Source organism: Entelurus aequoreus, linkage group LG08 (assembly GCF_033978785.1).
Source record: "Entelurus aequoreus isolate RoL-2023_Sb linkage group LG08, RoL_Eaeq_v1.1, whole genome shotgun sequence".
Taxonomy (NCBI): Eukaryota; Metazoa; Chordata; class Actinopteri; order Syngnathiformes; family Syngnathidae; genus Entelurus; species Entelurus aequoreus.
Genome location: NC_084738.1, coordinates 63,592,089 through 63,614,300, shown reverse-complemented (window position 1 = coordinate 63,614,300; position 22,212 = coordinate 63,592,089). Strand labels below are relative to the sequence as shown.

Here is a 22,212-nt window from a genome sequence, read left to right as displayed (position 1 = left end):
CTGCCTCTGTTTCACTTTATGTTGCTGGTAAATAATATGGTTGTTGTAGTAGGCTAAAGTTAAATTATCTAGTATGCACTAATTAAAGGGGCAGAGCTTTAAGAGACATTTTAGCTTTTATATTTTATAAGATATATTTTTTGTAAGAACCACAATTAATAAATATATTTCAGTGAATAACTTATTGTTCAAATCTGTATATAAATATGTACATAAAGTGTTGTAATTATATTGTAAAATGGATGGATGGATGGACGTTTAAAACAAAACGGTTATTATTAATTAGTAAGTATACATTTTTTGAGCCTTTTTAGAGAAAATCATATAATTGTAGTAAATTATGCAAATTACTCGATGATGTCATGGTGACCACGCCCATAGCCACGCCCCACCGCCACAGGTATCTTGGCAGTTTATGGGAAACACTGTAGATCAATACAGTCTGCAGGGATACAGTCCGTAAGCACACATGATTGTATTTTTTATGATAAAAAAAACAAAATGGCCAGAAAAAGAGAACTTTCATCTGAAACTCGACAGTCTATTCTTGTTCTTAGAAATGAAGGCTATTCCACAAAATTGTTTGGGTGACCCCAAACTTTTGAACGGTAGTGTATATATATATATATATATATATATATATATATATATATATATATATATATATATATATATATATACAAATATATATATGTATATATATATTCCTTATCGATTCTCTTATCAAGAAATACTTGAAAATATACACCCCCCACATACTTGAGGTCTCAAGTATATGCTTCTATCGCTACGAAACTCCGCCCACTCAAATCCCATTCCTCATCGTATGCAAAACACCTGTCCCAGTAGGCTGCACATTTGTTTTAAGTAGCCTATAAAACTACCTGTGTGAAGTTGGCCCCCATTACCATTGCAAATATCAAAATAACACTGCTATTTGTTTGTGCTACGTTTGTGCCGTATAAACATTTTTGTTTTTGCGGTAAAAAAAATTACCTGTGCCGTTGCTGTTTTGAAGTTACATTATTCTAAAATACATTTTCTGACTAGTGACCTCAGCCAGCCCCCACCACTACGTCAAAATCTCCCCCAAACTTAACTTGTCCCTTGGTATGTGCTGCAAAAAAATGTTTGTCAAACTGTTACAGTATTTTTGTTATGGATTTGATTTTGATTTGATTTTTACTAAGGATCCCCACTAGCTGGTTGCCACAACAAACCCACTAGTCTTCCTGCGGTCCACAAGTTCAATACAATTACAAGTAAAAGCATATAATTATAACTACACAATACAGAAACAAATAAAAGCATCAATAAGAAAACCAGCAAACAATTTACAGTCCCAGAATAATAATTACCATATAAATATAACTACACAATACAAAACCAAACAATGGGGTTGGTTATTAATAAAAACATGTTAATAACATAAAGACAATGACAGTTAGACAAAAAAAAATCTACATCACAAACAAATGGGACAAGTTTGGGGTGATTTTGACAAGGTAATTTCCGACTAGTTTTTGACGTCACAAATATTTTTACCGTATCACAAATGAATGGCGGTGTTATTGTAATAAAACTTGCTACATTAAAACACCTTCATGTCATCGGTCACTCACCAGGTCCACCTCGCCGAGACTCAGCTGGGCCCGGCCTAGAGTCTGCCAGCCCTCCCACCACAGTGGCCGCAATTTCGCTGCGGTCTCTGCCGCCTTGACGGCGGGGAAGACCTCATGGAGGATGGTCAGCACCTGTGGACGCGTGGCACCGCGATTAATTCACAATATGAACACGTGTGCACAGGAAGTACAAATGTGGCAAAGGGATGGGTACCGTTCAAATTTGAAGCGACGCCAGTACCTGGGGATCGATACCACCAGTACTCAACAGTATGAATTTTTGGTACTTTTGTGTGGTTTTTAATCATAAAATCTATTTTTATTGCAGCATTTAAAAATGAGCTGATTATGATAACTGCTTTCTAGTTGTCATGTCGTGTTTTATGGTGACATTTCGGAGTCTCTATTACAGTTGCAAGTCCTAGACGTTAGGTGGCAGTAGTGCAAACTTATGGTGTGTGGGCTACTCAGTTCAGGCTTCGCCGAGTCTAGTCTTTTGTTGCGCCCTAAAAAGTGTTAAAACTACAGATGTCCGATAATATCGGACTGCCGATATTATCGGCTGATAAATGCTTTAAAATGTAATATCGGAAATTATCGTTATTGGTTTTAAAAAAGTAAAATGTATGACTTTTTAAAACGCCGCTGTACGGAGTGGTACACGGACGTAGGGAGAAGTACAGAGCGCCAACAAACCTTAAAGGCACTGCCTTTGCATGCCGGCCCAATCACATAATATCTATGGCTTTTCGCATACTTGGTCAACAGCCATACAGGTCACACTGAGGTGTATAAACAACTTTAACACTGTTACAAATATGCGCCAAACTGTGAACCCACACCAAACAAGAATGACAAACACATTTCGGGGGAACATCCGCACCGAACACAACATAAACACAACAGAACAAATACCCAGAACCCCTTGCAGCACTAACTCTTCCGGGACGCTACAATATACACCCCCGCATTAAATGCATTAAAATACATTTAAGTTAAATTAAAACATTCTAAAAAAGTTCCGTATTTTTTGGACTACAAGGCACACTTAAAATCCTCATTTTCTCAAAACTCGACAGTGCGCCTTATAACCCGGTGTGCCTAATGCACGGAATAATACTGGTTGTGCTTACCGACCTCGAAGCAATTTTATTTGGTAAATGGCGAAATGATAAGTGTGACCAGTAGATGGCGGTCACACATAAGAGATACGTGTAGACTGCAATATGACTCAAGTAAACAACACCAACATTTTATATGTTCCATTGAAAATATAGAACATTACACACGGTTCTCAAAAATATATGAAAATGTTTTAGTACGACTTTGTTAAGCTATGAAGCCGCACCGCTCGATGGATTGTACTGTGCTTCAACATAGGAGTATTATTATGGTGTGTGTATAAGGTAAGACATATTATCTGGCGTTTTGTTTTGCAATATTATGCAAAAGCTACTGTTCTTGCCTTCTGGTACCTGCTGATCTGTATTTGGGATCTGCATAAGTCCTGAAAATTTGCGCGCGTCCACCTTTGTAGTCCGTGTCGACGCCGTAGTCTATAAGCTGCTTCTTTTTCTTTATATTCATTTTATGTGACATTCATCCTCCGCTGTTGCCATTTCTAATATAAAGTAGTGTCAAGTTCTTACTTATATCTGTCAGTAAACTCGCCATGAAGGCGCTAAAACATACCGGTGTAGTGAGTTTACATTATTCACCTAAGGAACTTTAGTTATTACAGAGTTCCGGTCGGACGGTTTTTCACGGGACACATTTCCGGTGTTGTTGTTTCCGGATGAGGAGATGCTGCTCCGTTATTGATTGAAGTAAAGTCTGAATGTCATTAAAACAGTTAGCTCCATCTTTTGACACTTCTTCCACTCCCGTCCTTGCACGCTACACCGCTACAACAAAGATGACGGGGAGAAGACGCTAGCGGAAGGTGAGCCACGTAAATAAGACCGCCCACAAAACGGCGCATCCTGAAGCGACTGTCAGAAAGCGGCTTGAAGATGATCTGTAAAACATCATCCATGCAACATTTTGAGCAAAGAACCACCATTACATGTTATGTAGACCAGTGGTCTCCAACCACCGGTCCGGGGACCGGTACCGGTCCGTGACGCATTTGCTACCAGGCCGCAGAGAAACATTAAATCATTTATAAAGGACTGCATTTTCTCTGAATTAACTTTCGCCTGTCCCACTAGAAACACCAATAAGCTTGTTTATAGATATACAATAACACTCCTCATAGTAAGTTGCCATTTGTTATAGCTTTGTGGCATGATACAATGCACATTAATGAACATATAAAATAGAATTGTGACAGATTGTAGCCAAAGGCTGATTTCCATCTGCATCTCATTGCAAAAAAAAACAAGCCCAGGGTTCCCACTAATTCAGTGTTATCGTGAGTTGTATTTTTCATGCCCTTATTTTTGCTGTATTTATCTGGCACAAGTGGAAAGCCGGTCCCCGAAAATAATGGCTACATTAAACCGGTCCGTGGTGCAAAAAAGGTTGGGGACCATTAGGGATGATGTTTGATAAGAAATTATCGAGTTCAAGCCCATTATCGAATCCTCTTATCGAACCGATTCCTTATCGATTCTCTTATCGAATCCAGATAGGTTGTTGTATATGGAAAAAAACACAATATTTGGTTTAACAAAAGCTCAGTTTTATTTTATAAGAAAAAAATTTAATTAAATAAATAAATAAATAAATATTGACTGTTACCTCCCCCAAAAAATAAAATAAATAAATATTGACTGTTGTTACCCAAAGTATATTAAGTGGGATTTTTCAGAAAAACAAATATATACAGTAACACAAAAACAACCTGTCTCTGTGATCACTATAGGTGTATAAATAATAATATAGTGTTAAATAAAATCAGTCCCTTGGGCACAAAACTCAATCAATCAATCAATCAATGTTTATTTATATAGCCCTAAATCACAAGTGTCTCAAAGGGCTGTACAAGCCACAACGACATCCTCGGTACAGAGCCCACATACGGGCAAGGAAAACTCACCCCAGTGGGACGTCAATGTAAATGACTATGAGAAACCTTGGAGAGGACCGCATATGTGGGTAACCCCCCCCTCTGAAAACTGAAAATAATACAGCTCTCCAAAAAGTGCACTTCTGCTGCTATTGGAACATACTAACTACACACACAGGCAGACAGCTAACAAACAATCCAAGATGTCTAATAAAGTTCCAAAGCAGATTAATCCATTTAGGCTCTTTATTGTTGTTGATCTTGCTTTGTTTTTTCCTATCTTTACTTTTGTCTTGCACTGGACTGTTATTTATTTTTTAAACTGAAATACACACAAATGACAAATGTATAAGCTATGTGATTCAATTAACATACTGAAATTTAATACACAATATGTAAATATTAGCTTCACACAAATATACAGTACTATCATCAAACAAATACTTCTGAGTGTTGAAACTATTTTGATGGTGGAAATACACGACTGGCAGCCATTTTAAGTCCTCAAATCATCCATTGAAACAGTGCACAAAACTAGTTTTTCAATAAACATCTTAGTATCAAATTTAACCACTTTCCACCTTAATATTGAGTTATATAAACAAGTTAAGCAGTTTACTTACAAACTTATCTTTTCCAAGGCTTGTAAGAGCTAACACAATTTGTCTACTTCTCAAATGTCTCATAAACTGAACTGACGTCGCCAACCCGGAAGTGCCCAAACTAATGACGCATAGTATTTTTATACCGCCACAAGGTGTCAGTAAGAGTCTACAATTAAATGGGCATAACATTGCCGTCACACAGGGCATTTCCTGTGGGAAGGGATTTGTTCCCAGGGATTCGAATAAAGAACCAACTCTTTCTCTTTACTACAGTGGCCTCGGTAACGGGAACCGGTTCTCAAAAAGGGATTCGAGTCCATGGAATCGGTTCTTTTCTTATCGAACAACCGGGAGAACCGGTTTCAAACATCATCCCTAGGGACCACTGATGTAGACCACAAGGAAGGGGTTTACATTTAGAAAAAAATTATAATGATATGACCCCTTTAATGCGCCCTATAATCCAGTGTGTCTTTTGTATGAAAATAGACCTGGCTAGACCCGTTCATCAGCAGTGCGCCTTATAATCCGGAAAATAAGGTACAACATTTTTTAAATTTCAATAAAAAATCCTGCTTAGGGCCTCAATTTAGCCTGGAGTGGCCCTGAGTAAAAAAATAAATACAAAAAGCACACCTGAGCCTTCATCTCGTAGAGCACTGGGTTGTCTGGAGTCATCTGAATGGCCTCGTCCCACTTCTTGATGGCCTCCCAGTGCCTAAAAAAACCATTTGGAGACAGCCAATTAGTCGGCAACACAACTGAGAAGTGATAAAACATGGCTGAAAACATTTACGTAACAAAGGTTTTATGACAGCATCAGTTTTACCCTGGAACAGATTATTTCTACACCATGCTTTCCTATGGGAGGAGTGCTTTTAAAGGTTGCGCAGAATTTCCAAACCAGTTGTCTGTCTCCGTGTTTGTGTTATGAAAGCGAACAAAGGGCCACGTGTTTGTTTAGCGTGGCAGTCGGGTAATTAATCAGTCGGTCTTGTGTACCAGTTAAATACACAATAATGAACCGCATGGCAATTTCTGCCCTTAAAGCTAATCAAGTTTGCTTTAGGTTGACATACTGAGAGGCGCATCTAAACACGTGTCCCTTCAAACTGTACACCGTGGTCATGCAAAATAAAATGAAAAGTAAGCGGAGGAAGGAAAGGGAAGTGTTGAAACTGCAAGATGAAGCAAGGGGGGGGCTCGGTAACATCATGTGAGGAAATGAAGCAACATGTAATAAACTCCAAAACTCTATTGTGCCCGGGTCACGGAGGGCAAGGTGAGAACAAACAGGACATAAATGAGAACTAGTAAAAATAAAAAAATAAAAACAGGTCAATTAGCAGCGTGTTGAGATCATGTCAGTGACTAAGCTTGTTGATGTGAAAAGCATGATGACGAAATCAAAATAAAACTATTCAACCTTGGTGAGTTCTATGAATAACACAGACAATGTGCCAACTCGGCAAAAAATACATTTAGGTATTCAGGTATTTGTTCACTCATTCCCTTTTTGGCAACATTTGCCTTTAATTGAAACTACAGAAGAAATTACCAATGCAATAGATAGTAAAAAATGTGCGGCATCAGTTTTTATGGATTTAACTAAAGCATTTGACACAATTAATCACAATATTTTAATCAGAAAACTAGAACGATATGGCATCAGAGGGTTAGTCTTAAACTGGATAAGAAGTTATCTAACGCAGTGTTTTTCAACCACTGTGCCGCGGCACACTAGTGTGCCGTGAGATATTGTCTGGTGGGAAATTATGCAACTTCACCTAATTTATCCCAAAAATATTTTTTGCGAATCAATCATTAAAATCTGCCAATAATGTGCCGTGGCTTAGTGTCTGTGCTGTGTAAAACTCGGCAGGGTAACCACGTAATACTCCATGTCAGTAGGTGGCAGCATTGCTTTGTAAAAGTAGGAATGTGTCGGGTGAGACGAGGATGGTTTGTTGTGATCCTGATATGCAGACCACAGTGGGAGGCAGGGTGCAGGTAAAAAGGGTATGTAATGCTTAAACCCAAAATGAACGAAAGTAAAAGGCTATGCAAAACAAAAGTCAAACTGAACTGGCTACAAAGTAAACAGAGACAGAATGCTGGATGACAGCAAAAACTTACGGCGTCCACAAAGTACATCCGTACGTGACATGACAATCAACAATGGCCACACAAAGAAGGATAGCAACAACGTAAATAGCCTTGCTTGCTAACACAAAGCAGGTGCGCGGAATAGCGCTCAAAGGAAGACATGAAGCCACTACAGGAAAACACCGGCAAAACCGGAAGGGCCACCAAAATAAGCAAGACAAGAACTAAAGCACTACACACAGGAAGACACCAACACACTCAAAATAAGACACAACGACTTGGTGGAGTTACATTTTTTAAAGTTTTCTGCTGGTGGTGTGCCTCCGGATTTTTTTTATGACAAAAATGTGCCTTGCCTCAAAAAAGGTAGAAAAACACTGATCTAACAAACAGGAAACAATACGTGAAGCTAGGCGAACACACGTCTACAACGCTAAATATATCCTGTGGTGTACCTCAGAGATCAATACTAGGACCTAAATTATTCAATCTCTATATAAATGACATTTGTAAAGTTACAAAAGATTTAAAGTTAGTATTATTTGCGGCTGATACAACAGCGTTTTGTTCGGGAGAGAACACACAAAAGATAATACTGTGGCGGGCACTAGGACCATGCTCACACTCAGCAGAATGGGTGTGGTTTTATGTACCTTCTTAGGCACACTATAAAAGTGCATATTGTGTTTTATTGTGCATTCTTATGTTGGCAGTCTTACAATAAAGACCTCAAAGAAACAACGCTGTGTTTCTTGCATTTGCCACATTGGTGACCCCGACAATGTTTCACGCAGAAGAGGAAGCTGTGTCTTCATCGGCCATGTCGCCCCAACTCCAGCAACCTGCAACCCCCGCGGGGACAAAGCTTCCGGAGTTCTGGCAGAGCGACCCGGCATCATGGTTCCAGCACATCGAGGCACTTTTCCACCTGCGAGGAATCGCCGGCGACGACTCCCGGTATTACTTGGTCGTAACAGCCCTCGACCAGGCGACCACTCGCCGCGCCATGCAGCTGTTGCGAACGCCTCCACAGCGCGGCAAGTACGCTGCACTCAAGAATCTTCTGCTTCGGAGATTTACTCTAACTGACGCTGAGAGGGCAGATAGACTTCTTTCCCTGCCCGGTTTGGGCGATAGCACCGCCTTGGATCTGATGGACAGTATGCTGTCGCTGCTGGGCTCCGAGGAGGGCGGGTTCATTTTCCCGCATCTTTTCTTGCGGCAGCTACCACCTGCGGCCCGTGCGGTGTTGGCTAACTCCGCTTCTCTGGCCTCCGGCGACTACCGGGGCTTGGCTGAAGAAGCTGACCGGGTGCTTCTGGCTTCCAGACGGTTTGCCGTGCAGAGCGTAGAAGCGCCCCCCCTGCAGACGATGGAGAACGCGGACCCAGCAGTGGTGGCGGGAGTCGCTACCCGGAAAAGGCGCGAAGCGAGCCAGTGCTTCTTCCATCAATGTTTTGGCGCCAAAGCTCGACGGTGTGTCCCGCCATGCTCCTTCACGGCCCCGGGAAACTCCAACGCCAGCGTTCAGTAGCAGCTGTGGGCGCCGGCGAAGCAAGTGAGCTGCTCTTCATCGCTGACTCGTCGTCAAGGAGACGTTTCCTGGTGGACTCCGGTTCGCAAGTCAGCCTGTTACCTGCCACGGACACGGACAGGGCGACAGGTGGCTGCGGGCCGCTGCTGAATGCCGCCAACGGTTCGTCGATCGACACTTTCGGCTCCAGGTTGGTGACTGTGTGCTTTCATGGACGCAAATTCCAGTGGGACTTTATCATCGCTGCCATCACGGTTCCCATTATTGGCGCGGATTTTCTGTGTGCTAATGGACTGCTTGTTGATGTTGCTAACCGCCGATTTATTGATGCTGTGTCTTTTTCAACTTTCACATGTAAGGCGGGGGGGACTTGGACCGTTAACACACGCTAATTATTTGGTATCTGGTGACGTTTTTCAGCGTTTGCTGGGGGATTTTCCGTCATTAATCACTCCCGCTTTTTCCACCGCGGACACTAAACACGGTGTCGAACATTTCATTCCCACGGTGGGCCCGCCAGTTTTTGCGCGTGTGCGCCTTCTTGACGCAGCTAAATCGACCATTGCTAAAGAGGAGTTTGCTACTATGGAGCGTTTAGGCATCGTTAGGCGTTCTAATAGCCCGTGGGCCTCGCCCTTGCACATGGTGCCCAAGTCAGACGGTTCCTGGCGGCCTTGTGGGGATTTTCGCCGCCTTAACAACATCACAACGCACGACCGCTACCCTATTCCGCACATCCAGGACTTCTCGGCGCGCCTGGCTGGCGCCGCCATTTTCTCAAAGGTAGACTTAGTTCGTGGTTATCACCAGGTGCCGGTGCGTGCAGAGGACGTGCCCAAGACCGCAGTAATAACCCCGTTTGGGCTTTTTGAGTTCCTGCGTATGCCTTTTGGCCTGAAGGGGGCAGCACAAACCTTTCAGAGATTAATGGACTCAGTTTTGCGCGGCCTCAATTTTGTGTTTGTTTATCTGGACGACATTTTGGTGGCGAGTCCTTCAGCCGAGGAGCACCAGTCACACCTAACACAGGTGTTCACACGTCTTGACGAGCACGGCCTGATCGTCAATCCTTCTAAATGCCAGTTTGGGTAGTCAGAGATTGATTTTTTAGGTCACCGTATTTCGTCGCTGGGTGCGATCCCTTTGCCTTCAAAAGTGCAAGTGGTGGCAGATGTTCCTCGTCCCTCCACTGTCAAAGCTCTGCAGGAATTTTTGGGCATGATTAATTTTTATAATCGGTTCCTTCCTCGCGCTGCCCACCTCCTGCAGCCTCTTTATGGTGCCCTACGGAACAAAAAGGCAAGCGATTCCCTCGAATGGTCTCCTCAGCGAGTCCAAGCTTTTCATAGGGCTAAATCCGCGCTCGCAGAGGGTGCTCTCCTCGCCCACCCTGTTTCCGCGGCGCCCGTGGCTTTGACAACGGACGCGTCTGATGTCGCAGTGGGCGCTGTAGTTGAGCAGCGGGTAGCGAATGTATGGCAGCCCCTTGCGTTCTTCAGTCGTAAACTGCGAGATAACGAGCGGAAGTACAGTGTATTTGACCGAGAGTTGTTGGCACTGTATCTTGCAACACGCCATTTTCGTTTTCTGTTGGAAGGTCGGTCCTTCACGGCTTTTGTTGACCACAAACCCCTGACGTTTGCCATGTCAAAGGTCACAGAGCCTTGGTCAGCCCGTCAGCAGCGTCACTTGTCGGCCATCTCTGAGTTCACTACGGACATTCAGCATGTGGCCGGTAAGGCCAACCCTGTGGCTGACTGTCTCTCACGTGTACTCGTGTGCCCCGTGCAGCTCGGTTTAGATTTTTCGGGAATGGCCGCTGACCAGCCCGACGACCCCGACATCCGCGCACTCAAAACTGACGGTACAGCGCTAGTGCTCGAGGAGGTGGTAGTTCAGGATGGCGGTCCCGCCCTCCTCTGCGATGTTTCCACTGGCCGCCCTCGGCCGGTTGTTCCGGTAGACTGGCACCGCCGGGTTTTTGACGCAATACACTCCCTGTCGCACCCTGGCGTTCGGGCTTCCGTTAAGTTGGTTGGTGCCAAGTTTGTTTGGCCAGGCCTTAGGAAGGATGTTAGGCAGTGGGCAGCCGCATGCGTGGCATGTCAGCGCGCCAAGGTCCACCGGCACACAAAGGCGGCCCTCGAACCATTTCCGATTCCGGTCGGGCGGTTTGACCACGTGCATGTAGACTTAGTTGGCCCCCTCCCTCCGTCGCAGGGTTATACACATTTGCTAACGATGGTAGATCGTACCACCAGATGGCCGGAAGCGGTTCCTCTTTCCTCCACTGCCTCGGTAGACGTTGCTCGCGCGTTTCTGTCAGCCTGGGTTGCGCGTTTTGGCACACCGTCTGATATCACCTCGGACAGGGGATCCCAGTTTGTGTCAGAGCTTTGGTCAGCGTTGGCCCAGTCCTTGGGTGTGCAGGTGCACCGTACTACAGCCTACCATCACCAAGCTAACGGCTTATGTGAACGTTTTCACCGGTCGCTTAAGGCGGCTTTGCGTGCGGCGCTCGTTGATAGCAATTGGATTGACCGTTTACCTTGGGTTATGCTCGGGTTGCGCTCAGCCCCTAAAGAGGATCTTGCAGCGGCCCCCGCTGAATTGGTGTTCGGTCAGCCACTCCGCGTTCCGGGGGAATTTTTACCTGAGGGTTGTACCCCGCGACCGTTTCCCTTTTTGTCGAGGGGGTCCTTTGCTCCCGGCCCGATTCACCACTGTTTCCCTAAGTCGTTTGTGCCATCGGAGCTTAAATCTGCCCGTTTTGTCTTCGTACGTCACGACGCCCACCGTTCACTCCTCCAACCGCCTTACGATGGCCCATTTAGGGTGCTGGAACGCGGTCCTAAAAACTTTGTGCTGGATATGGGCGGGCGCAGGGAATGCGTTTCTCTGGACAGACTTAAACTGGCGCATTGTGTTGCAGGTGAAGAAATACTGCCGGGCCAAGTCCCCCGCCGAGGTCGCCCCCCAAAATCTGTTCGGGTTGAATGTCTTTCGCCTCCCCCGGACCCTGATGTTTGTTCTGCTCCACAAGGCACACCCGCTTCGCGGGATGGACATTGTAGCCGTTACGGCAGGCGAGTGAGGCCCCCTGACAGGCTTTCTTTTTCCCCATAACTTGCTGTCTGGGTGTTCGGGGGGGGGGGGTGTTGTGTGGCGGGCACTAGGACCATGCTCACACTCAGCAGAATGGGTGTGGTTTTATGTACCTTCTTGGGCACACTATAAAAGTGCATATTGTGTTTTATTGTGCATTCTTATGTTGGCAGTCTTACAATAAAGACCTCAAAGAAACAACGCTGTGTTTCTTGCATTTGCCACAATACAAATAATAACAGAAGAAATTAACCAATTAAAAAGATGGTTTGACAAGAACAGACTATCGTTGAATCTCAGTAAAACTAAAATAATGCTATTTGGTAACAGTAGAAGAGAAAGTCAAACACAAATAGACGGAAAATAAATTGAAAGAGTAAACAAAACCAAATTTCTAGGTATAATGATTGATGATAAATTGAACTGTAAATCTCACGTAAAAAATATACAACATAAAGTAGCAAGAAACACGTCAATAATGAATAAGGCAAAACATGTTCTAGACAAAAAATCACTTCATATTCTCTACTGCTCACTAGTGTTACCATATCTGAGTTACTGTGTAGAAATATGGGGAAATAATTACAAAAGTACACTTCATTTATTAACGGTGTTACAAAAAAGATCAGTTAGAATAATACATCATGTTGGATATAGAGAACATACAAATCCTTTATTTATTGAATCAAAGATACTGAAATTCCACGACATAGTGAATTTGCAAACAGCTAAAATTATACATAAAGCAAACTATAACCTGCTACCCAAGAATATACAACAATTCTTCTCAAAAAAAGAGGACAAATATAATCTTAGAGAGAAATGTAATTTAAAACATTTGTATGCACGTGCAACACTTAAGACCTTCAGTATATCAGTATGTGGAATTAAATGATGGAATGGATTAAGCAAAGCAATCAAACAATGTACTAATATGATCCACTTCAAGAAACTCTTCAAACTTAAAGTGTTTACAAAGTACAAAGAAGAAGAACCATGATAAACTTTCTGAATTTATTTAATTCATCCATTCTTTCACTCTCATAATAATCTTACTTATCTCATCATAGAAATGTAACTTACTTCACCAATTATTATCTATTTATTTATTTTTATTGTGATTACTTATGCCTGGTTCACACCAACGGCGCTTGCCGCGCTTTAAAGCGGCGAGCAAAGCGCCGTCATTTTTGTCAATTTTTCCACGAATATCCCGATCTCTGAAGTAATGTTATGCTTTGATACGCTCTGATACGCTCTGATACGAATTAGTTGCCGCTTTGTTACCGTTCCTCACGCTTTGATACGCTTTAAATCACGCTTTGATACGTTTTATTGAACTTTATTACGCTTTGATGCGATCCTGATGCGTTAAATCAGGCTCTGACACGATTATAAGCTCTGTTGTGCATTGTTACAACAAAAATAAGAAAAAAATGTGAAAAACTCAGTATACTGTTTTCCACCCATTTTTTATATTCATTTATTTTTTCAATTTCTCTTTTTTCCCCGTTATATTATGTTTTATATCTTCATTTCTTTTATTTTTGTCATCTTAATAAATATCTATCTTTCATTTCTTATGCTAGTTGAAAATAATAAAAGGCAATTATCCACACATTTTTTATATTCATTTATTTTTTCAATTTCTCTTTTTTTTTCTCGTTATATTATGTTTTATATCTTCATTTATTTTATTTTTGTCATCTTAATAAATATCTATCTTTCATTTCTTATGCTAGTTGAAAATAATAAAAGGCAATTATCCACCCATTTTTTATATTCATTTATTTTTTCAATCTCTCTCTTTTTTTCGTTATATTATGTTTTATATCTTCATTTCTTTTATTTTTGTCATCTTAATAAATATCTATCTTTCATTTCTTATGCTAGTTGAAAATAATAAAAGGCAATTATCCACACATTTTTTATATTCATTTATTTTTTCAATTTCTCTTTTTTTCCCATTATATTATGTCTTATATCTTCATTTATTTTTGTCATCTTAATAAATATCTATCTTTCATTTCTTATGCTAGTTGAAAATAATAAAAGGCATTTCTTTTATAAAACGTAACATATTCTCTTTATTATTAACATTTTCATATAGAAAAATTATAGACAGTAATGTCAAACTGCAAGATCAAAAAGCAAACTCTAACAGAAGTACAGAATCAATTATCATTGTATAAAAAAGGCAATGATGCAAAAGAGAATGGATTTGACCTGTGTTGGTTTTACATAAAAGTTTCAATGTCACTAGTCAATATCACAGTCACTTCCTATTTGTAGGGGTCCGCGCTTTGAACCAAGATCTGTTAAGCTTTCCTACGCTTTTAGTCAAGTTTTTCTGAGCTTTGTCACGCTTTTTCACGCTTTCATACGCTCTCGGCGCTTTATTCCATTCTTGACAGAGCGCAGAATTTTTTTAAACCGTTTAAAAAATTTTGGCGAACTTGCCGCATGTCCCGCTTCACTACAAGCTTTCCCATGATCCATTAGGACCCTCACGCTTTAATCAGGCTTTGTTACGCTATAACGCTGCTTTGCATGCCGCTTTAAAGCGCCGTCAAAGCGCCGTTGGTGTGAACCTAGCATTATGGAGTTTATTGTGAATAAATTGAGAACAGGAAGTGAACAAAAGTTTTAGCAACTGTTATGTAAAAGAAAAGGGGTAGGATTAAATGAGCTCTGCTTCTTCCTACTCCTTTTCGAACATGTTGAAAAGAGAAACTGGAAATTGTGATGTATCATGTTGTATGCTTGCATGTTCCAAATAAACTCAAACTCAAACATTTAGGTAGGCAGTCTAAGTGCTTTTGAAGCTGCCGTGCAAACGGGAAGTCACATTTGTGCAAGGGAAGCGGACGACGCAATCCCCAGGACTGTCATTAAGGGCCATTATTTCCCGGGCGTTATCGACTTAGGTCTTTAGCAAATGAGATTAAGGATGCGTTTCCAAGAGCAACAAAGAGAATGACAAAGTAATTGTTATTTGGTTGACAAGGTAAATAAATGTCCGCTAACGGCTCTTTAATGAGCTATTTGTTTGTCTGTATAGACGCAATTGTAAACATTTGACAATGATATTGTTAAATAGTTAAACAGCTTACATTTACTGTGGCCAAATTAAGCACTAATGTAATCATTAAAAACAATTTAAGTAATCCCTTCAAACGCAAAAAAAGTACTGTATTTTTACCATTGTAATTGGAAGGTTAGTAACTTAATCATCCTACGTAGTAAACAAACACAAATAAAATGCACTCTCAATCTGTTTGCAAAAAATGCTCTTCAATTAATATTGAACATCTTGAAGTGCAGTTTTTATCTCAATTGGAAGAACTGAGTTGGGTGGTTTGTTTTGTTGTTTTTTTGTTGCCAATGCAATCATGGGCATTTGTAATTAGAGATGTCCGATAATGGCTTTTTTGCCGATACCCGATATTCCGATATTGTCCAACTCTTAATTACTGATTCCGATATCAACCGATACCGATATATACAGTTGTGGAATTAACACATTATTATGCCTAATTTTGTTGTGATGCCCCGCTGGATGCATTAAACAATGTAACAAGGTTTTTTTCAAAATAAATCAACTCAAGTTATGGAAAAAAAATGCCAACATGGCACTGCCATATTTTATTATTGAAGTCACAAAGTGCATTATTTTTTTTAACATGCCTCAAAACAGCAGCTTGGAATTTGGGACATGCTCTCCCTGAGAGAGCATGAGGAGGTTGAGGCGGGCGGGGTTGAGGTGGGGTGTATATTGTAGCGTCCCGGAAGAGTTAGTGCTGCAAGGGGTTCTGGGTATTTGTTCTGTTGTGTTTATGTTGTGTTACGGTGCGGGTGTTCTCCCGAAATGTGTTTGTCATTCTTGTTTGGTGTGGGTTCACAGTGTGGCGCATATTTGTAACAGTGTTAAAGTTGTTTATACGGCCACCCTCAGTGTGACCTGTATGGCTGTTGACCAAGTATGCATTGCATTCACTTGTGTGTGTGAAAAGCCGTACATATTATGTGACTGGGCCGGCACGCAAAGGCAGTGCCTTTAAGGTTTATTGGCGCTCTGTACTTCTCCCTACGTCCGTGTACACAGCGGCGTTTTAAAAAGTCATACATTTTACTTTTTGAAACCGATACCGATAATTTTGAAACAGATACCGATAATTTCCGATATTACATTTTAAAGCATTTATCGGCCGATAATATCGGCAGTCCGATATTATCGGACATCCCTAGTCACGACGCATCGAGACAATGTCCGTGTGTTCTGTGTGTGTAAACTAGCGTCCCGCCTGCTCGTACCGAAACAAAGATTGTGGATGATTGACAAGAGGCTTCACTCTGTTCATGTAATTTTACTGTCAAATAATTCGCAGGGAATTCAATCGATCTCAACTGGACTGTTTGGTTTGTCTAAGAAGACGTTTCGCCTCTCATCCAAGTAGGCTTCAACAGACCATGCTCATAGACTTAAATTGGTCAAACCTAGTCTTATACTTTGATAGTCATGTTCAGATCTAAATCTAACCAACCTAAGTCTATGAGCATGAACTCATGAAGCCTATTTGGATGGGAGGTGAAACATCTTCTAAGACAAACCAAACAGTCCAGTTGCGATCGATTGAATGCCCTGAGATTACAATGACCTGGCCAAATGAGAACATCCATAGACATACTGTCAAATAAACATGCTAAAGCGCTAAGAGCGATGCACACAATGAGACCTCTTGTATTCGTTTTGAAAGCCAGACACAAAGAAAAGAAACACTCAACGGACAATTTATCGATGCCGGTGTTCTGTCGAAATGAGCTGCTTCGTCGGAAAAAAGCTACCAGTTGCATTATTCGATAGCTGTGTCGACTGATTTAAGCTGCTGCGTCAAAAAATGCTACCCTAAGCCGATTTACGTATCCACTGTAGAATAGCTATTATTTATTTTGTATGATATAGGAGGTAGCACATTCTGACAGGCATATTTAGCCATCAAATAATGCTTCCACTACCGATCTGTGTGCAAACACAACCCGTCCATCCATCCATTTCCTACCGCTTGTCATTTCGGGGTCGCCGGGGGTGCTGGAGCCTATCTCAGCTGCATTCAGGCGGAAGGCGGGGAACACCCTGGACAAGTCGCCACCTCAGCGCAGGGCCAACACAGACAGACAGACAACATTCACACTCACATTCACACACTAGCGCCAATTTAGTGTTGCCAATGAACCTATCCCCAGGTGCATGTCTTTGGAAGTGGGAACCCACGCAGTCACGGGGGAGAACATGCAAACTCCACACAGAAAGACCCTGAGCCCGGGGATCGCACCCAGGACCTTTGTATTGTATGTACTAACCACTGTCCCATCGTACTGCCCGCAAAGACAACCTTTGTTTTCATCTCATTGTTTTCGCTTAAATTGCTATTGCAGTTTAAACAGTGACGAAAACACTGTGTCAATGTGAACTTCCTCACGCTGTATTTGTCTACATGCTTACTGGTCGGAAGGCACTATTAAAGAAATATGTTTTTAAACAATTAATTACTTGTAGCGCCAGTGACAAAGTCAACTCTTTATCTACACGAGGTAGCCCATTTTGATGGGTATTTAACTCGACAAAACCTTGCATGCGTGCGCATGTTCAGTATCTTCATCAACGGCACAGCAGTGGAGATGGTGAGTGGCACCAAGTTCCCGGGGGTGCAGAGAACTGTCAATCTGACCTGGTCCCTACACACCGGAGCTCTTATAAAAAAAGAGCTCAGCAGCGCATGCACTTTTTGCGTCGGATGAAAAGAGCACAGCTCCCTCCCCCCATTCTCACCACATTCTACAGAGGCACTATAAAGAGCCTACTGACCAACTGCCTCTCTGTCTGGACTGGAGCCTGCAATGCCTCAGACTGGAAGTCTCTGCAGAGAGTGGTGAGGACGGCGGAAAAGATCATCAGGACTCCTCTTCCTCCTATCCGGGATATCGCAAAAAGCCGCTACCTGGCCAGGGCTCAGAAAATCAACAGAGACTCCTCCCACCCCCACTAAGGACTATTTTCACTGCTGGACTCTAGAAAAAGGTTCCGCAGCCTCCGTAGCAGAACCTCCAGGTTCTGTAACAGCTTGTTCCCTCAGGCCATAAGACTCTTGAATGTATCATAATAATCCCCTCAATTCCCCCCCCCCCAAAAATGGATTAACTCGCTGGATGGACTATAAAGACAATATAACATACATCCGTAAACGTGGATGCATATGCAAAAGTGCAATATATTTATCTGTATAGTAATCTATTTATTTATATCTGCACCTTCTTTTGTAAATGCAAACACTCTGCACCTTTTGCTCTTTTATCCTGCACTACCATGAGCTAATGCAACAAAATGTTGTTCTTATCTGTACTGTAAAGTTCAAATTTGAATGACAATAAAGGAAGTCTAAGTCTAAGTCTAGACAGAACACCGACAAAGTCATCAAGTTCATGTTCAATTATCAGCCCAGGCCTACAATTGTATGTAGGTATGTCCGATAATGGCTTTTTGCCGATATCCCGATTATGTCCAACTCTTTTATTACCAATACCCATATCAACCGATACTGATGTATACAGTCGTGGAATTAACACATTATTATGCCTAATTTGGACAACCAGGTATGGTGAAGATAAGGTCCTTTTGAATAAAATTAATAAAATAAGATAAATAAATTAAAAACATTTTCTTGAATAAAAAAGAAAGTAAAACAATATAAAAACAGTTACATATAAACTAGTAATTAATGAAAATGAGTAAAATTAACTGTTAAAGGTTAGTACTATTAGTGGACCAGCAGCACGCACAATCATGTGTGCTTACGAACTGTATCCCTTGCAGACTGTATTGATATATATTGATATATAATGTAGGAACCAGAATATTAATAACAGAAAGAAACAACCCTTTGTGTGTGAATGAGTGTAAATGGGGGAGGTTTTTTGGGTTGGTGCACTAATTGTAAGTGTATCTTGTGTTTTTATTTTTTATGTTGATTTAATTAAAAAAAACAAAAAACAAAAATAAAAAATAAAAAACGATACCGATAATTTCCGATATTAAATTTTAAAGCATTTATCGACATCTCTAATTGTATGACATGTTTTAATGCATCTGGACATCACATTTAATGCTCTTTAGAGCCTTTCAAGGCATTAAATTTCGCAAAATCTATTTTTAATTGACCCACAGAAATCCTGAGAAAATTGAATTATGTGTATCAGTTGTTACATCCCATGCTAATTGGAAACTGATAATTGGTTCATATGTGTAAATGTGAGTTTTTTTAATGAAATGTCGCCATCGTGTGGACATTTTAAGAAGTACTACTCAGCCAGGACTCATACTTTAAAACAAGGGTGTCCTAACTTTTTTTTTTTTTTTACAAATATTTGACCAGGGGGTCAAATATTTCAATATATATACACATATATATGTGTACATATATTTTATTAATATAATTTATGGTCCTGAGTTCAATCCTGGGATCTTTCTGTGTGGAGTTTGCATGTTCTCCCTGTGACAGCGTGGGTTCCCCCCGGGTACTCCGGCTTCCTCCCACCTCCAAAAACATGCACCTGGGGATAGGTTGATTGGCAACACTAAATTGGCCCTAGTGTGTGCATGTGAATGTTGTCCGTTTATCTGTGTTGGCCCTGTGATGAGGTGGCGACTTGTCCAGGGTGTACCCCGCCTTCCGCCCGAATGCAGCTGAGATAGGCTCCAGCACCCCCCGCGACCCCGAAAGGGACAAGCGGTAGAGAATGGATGGATATAAATAGTATAACTGAATATTAAGAGTACGTGAAAGTTTGACTAATACCTGGTTTACTTTCCCGGCGACCTCCTTAAAGTTTTGTAAACAATCAGAAATATCAAGCAGCTAAAATGTTGAGTTTTGCATTTTTCCCAACATGCAATGTAAAGTTAAGTACCAATGATTGCCACACACAAAATTATTCTCTGCATTTGACCCATTACCCTTGATCACCCCCTGGGAGGTGAGGGGAGCAGTGAGCAGCAGCGGTGGCCGCGCCCGAGAATCAAATGGGAATAAATGGGTTTAATCTAGATTTTCCCATGACTAGGGAAGGTGTCATGAGATCGACAGGCGGATTGGTGTGGCGTCTTCAGTAATGCGGACGCTGTATCGATCCGTTGTGGTGAAGAAGGAGCTGAGCCGGAAGGCAAAGCTCTCAATTTAGCGGTCGATCTAAGTTCCCATCCTCACCTATGGTCATGAGCTTTGGGTTATGACCAAAAGGACAAGATCACGGGTACAAGCGGCCGAAATGAGTTTCCTGCGCCGGGGGGCGGGGCTCTCCCTTAGAGATAGGGTGAGGAGGGAGGAGCTCAAAGTAAAGCCGCTGCTCCTCCACATGGAGAGGAGCCAGATGAGGTGGTTCGGGCATCTGGTCAGGATGCCACCCGAACGCCTCACTAGGGAGGTGTTTAGGGCACGTCCGACCAGTAGGAGGCCACGGGGAAGACCCAGGACACGTTGGGGAAGACTATGTCTCCCGGCTGGCCTGGGAACACCTCGGGATCCCCCGGGAGGAGCTGGACGAAGTGGCTGGGGAGAGGGAAGTCTGGGCTTCCCTGCTTAGGCTGCTGCCCCCGCGACCCGGCCTCGGATAAGCTGAAGAAGATGGATGGATGGACTAGGGACATATTTGCCAACCCTCCTGATTTTCCCGGGAGACTCCCGAATTTCAGTGCCCCTCCCAAAAATCTCCCGGGGCAACCATTCTCCCGATTTCCACCCGGACAACAATATTGGGGGCATGCCTTAAAGACACTGCCTTTAACGTCCTCTCTCACCTGAAACCTTCACCCCTTAACAGCCGCATGCCGTCCAGGTGTCCGCTTTTCCTCCATATAAGCAGCGTATCGGTCCAATCACATAATAATAATGTAGCGTTGGACGGGTTTAACAATGATCTTTACTCGAAGATGTTAAGAAACGCTGACACGTTGTATAATCATTTAGCTAGTTTAATGATAATGCAAGGCATACTTGGTCAACAGCCATACAGGTCACACTGAGGGTGGCCGTATAAACAACTTTAACACTGTTACAAATATGCGCCACACTGTGAACCCACACCAAACAAGAATGACAAACACATTTCGGGAGAACATCCGCATTGTAACACAACAGAACAAATACCCAGAATCCCTTGCAGCACTAACTCTTCCGGGACGCTACAATAACATCTACGGCTTTTGGAGCTCAGTGCACACACAACAAGAAGGAGACGAAGCAGAAGAACGTAGAAGAGACATGGCGACGACGAGTAAGAGGAAGAAATACGCTTGCAAGTTCCAAAATGATTGGAAAAAAGAATTTCATTTGATCCAGAAAAGCTCGAAGGGGAAGGGATATGTTGCCTGCACCTCAACACCCCCCCATCTCCCGAATTCGGAGGTCTCAAGGTTCGCAAGTATGACTAGGGAAGGTTGTTTGGATTGGGTCATATAATAATAATAATAATAAATTAGATTTATATAGCGCTTTTCTAGACACTCAAAGCGCTTCACAGAGAAGTGAGAACCCATCATTCAGTCACACCTGGTGGTGGTAAGCTACTTTCGCAGCCACTGCTGCCCTGGGGTAGACTGACGGAAGCGTGCCTGCCAGTTTGCGCCTACGGCCCCTCCGGCCACCACCCATCATTCATCATTCATTCACCAGTGTGAGCGGCACCGGGGGCAGGGGTGAAGTGTCCTGCCCAAGAACACAACGGCAGCGATTTGGATGGTAAGAGGCGGGAAGCGAACCTGCAACCCTCATGTTTCTGACACGCCCGCTCTACCCACTACGCCATGGGTGTCAAACTCAGGCCCGCCGTGTAATTTGACTTGGCCCTTGAGGTGATATCAAATTAACACTAGAGCTGGCCCGCCGATTATATACAGCGGCGGTGCCGCGGTACACCGCTAATTCTCATACTTGCCAAACCTCCCGGGAGAACCCCAAATTTTAGTGTCCCTCCCGAGATTTGTAACGTCCCGTTTTCGTCCAATCCAGCGAGTGCTGGCTCAGTTACATAATATGTGTGGCTTTGGCACGCACACAGAAGTGAATGCAAGGCATACTTGATCTTCAGCGATACAGGTCACACTAAGGGTGCCAGTATAAAAACCTTTAACACTGTTAGAAATATACGCCACACTGTGAATCCACACCAAACAAGAAT

At 42.5% G+C, this 22,212-nt stretch overlaps 1 protein-coding gene across 2 annotated transcripts in view; it reads right to left on the bottom strand.

Annotated features, from left to right (window-relative positions):
• LOC133655163 (tetratricopeptide repeat protein 33-like) overlaps positions 1-22,212 on the bottom strand; it is a 33,471-nt gene that overhangs the window by 6,632 nt on the left and 4,627 nt on the right. For both annotated transcript variants that reach the window (XM_062055100.1, XM_062055101.1), the window contains 2 exons: positions 5,874-5,955; positions 1,623-1,754 (listed from right to left, as the gene is read on the bottom strand). In XM_062055100.1, coding sequence (XP_061911084.1) covers positions 1,623-1,754; positions 5,874-5,955 — 214 coding nt within the window. The remainder of the gene's footprint in view (positions 1-1,622; positions 1,755-5,873; positions 5,956-22,212) is intronic.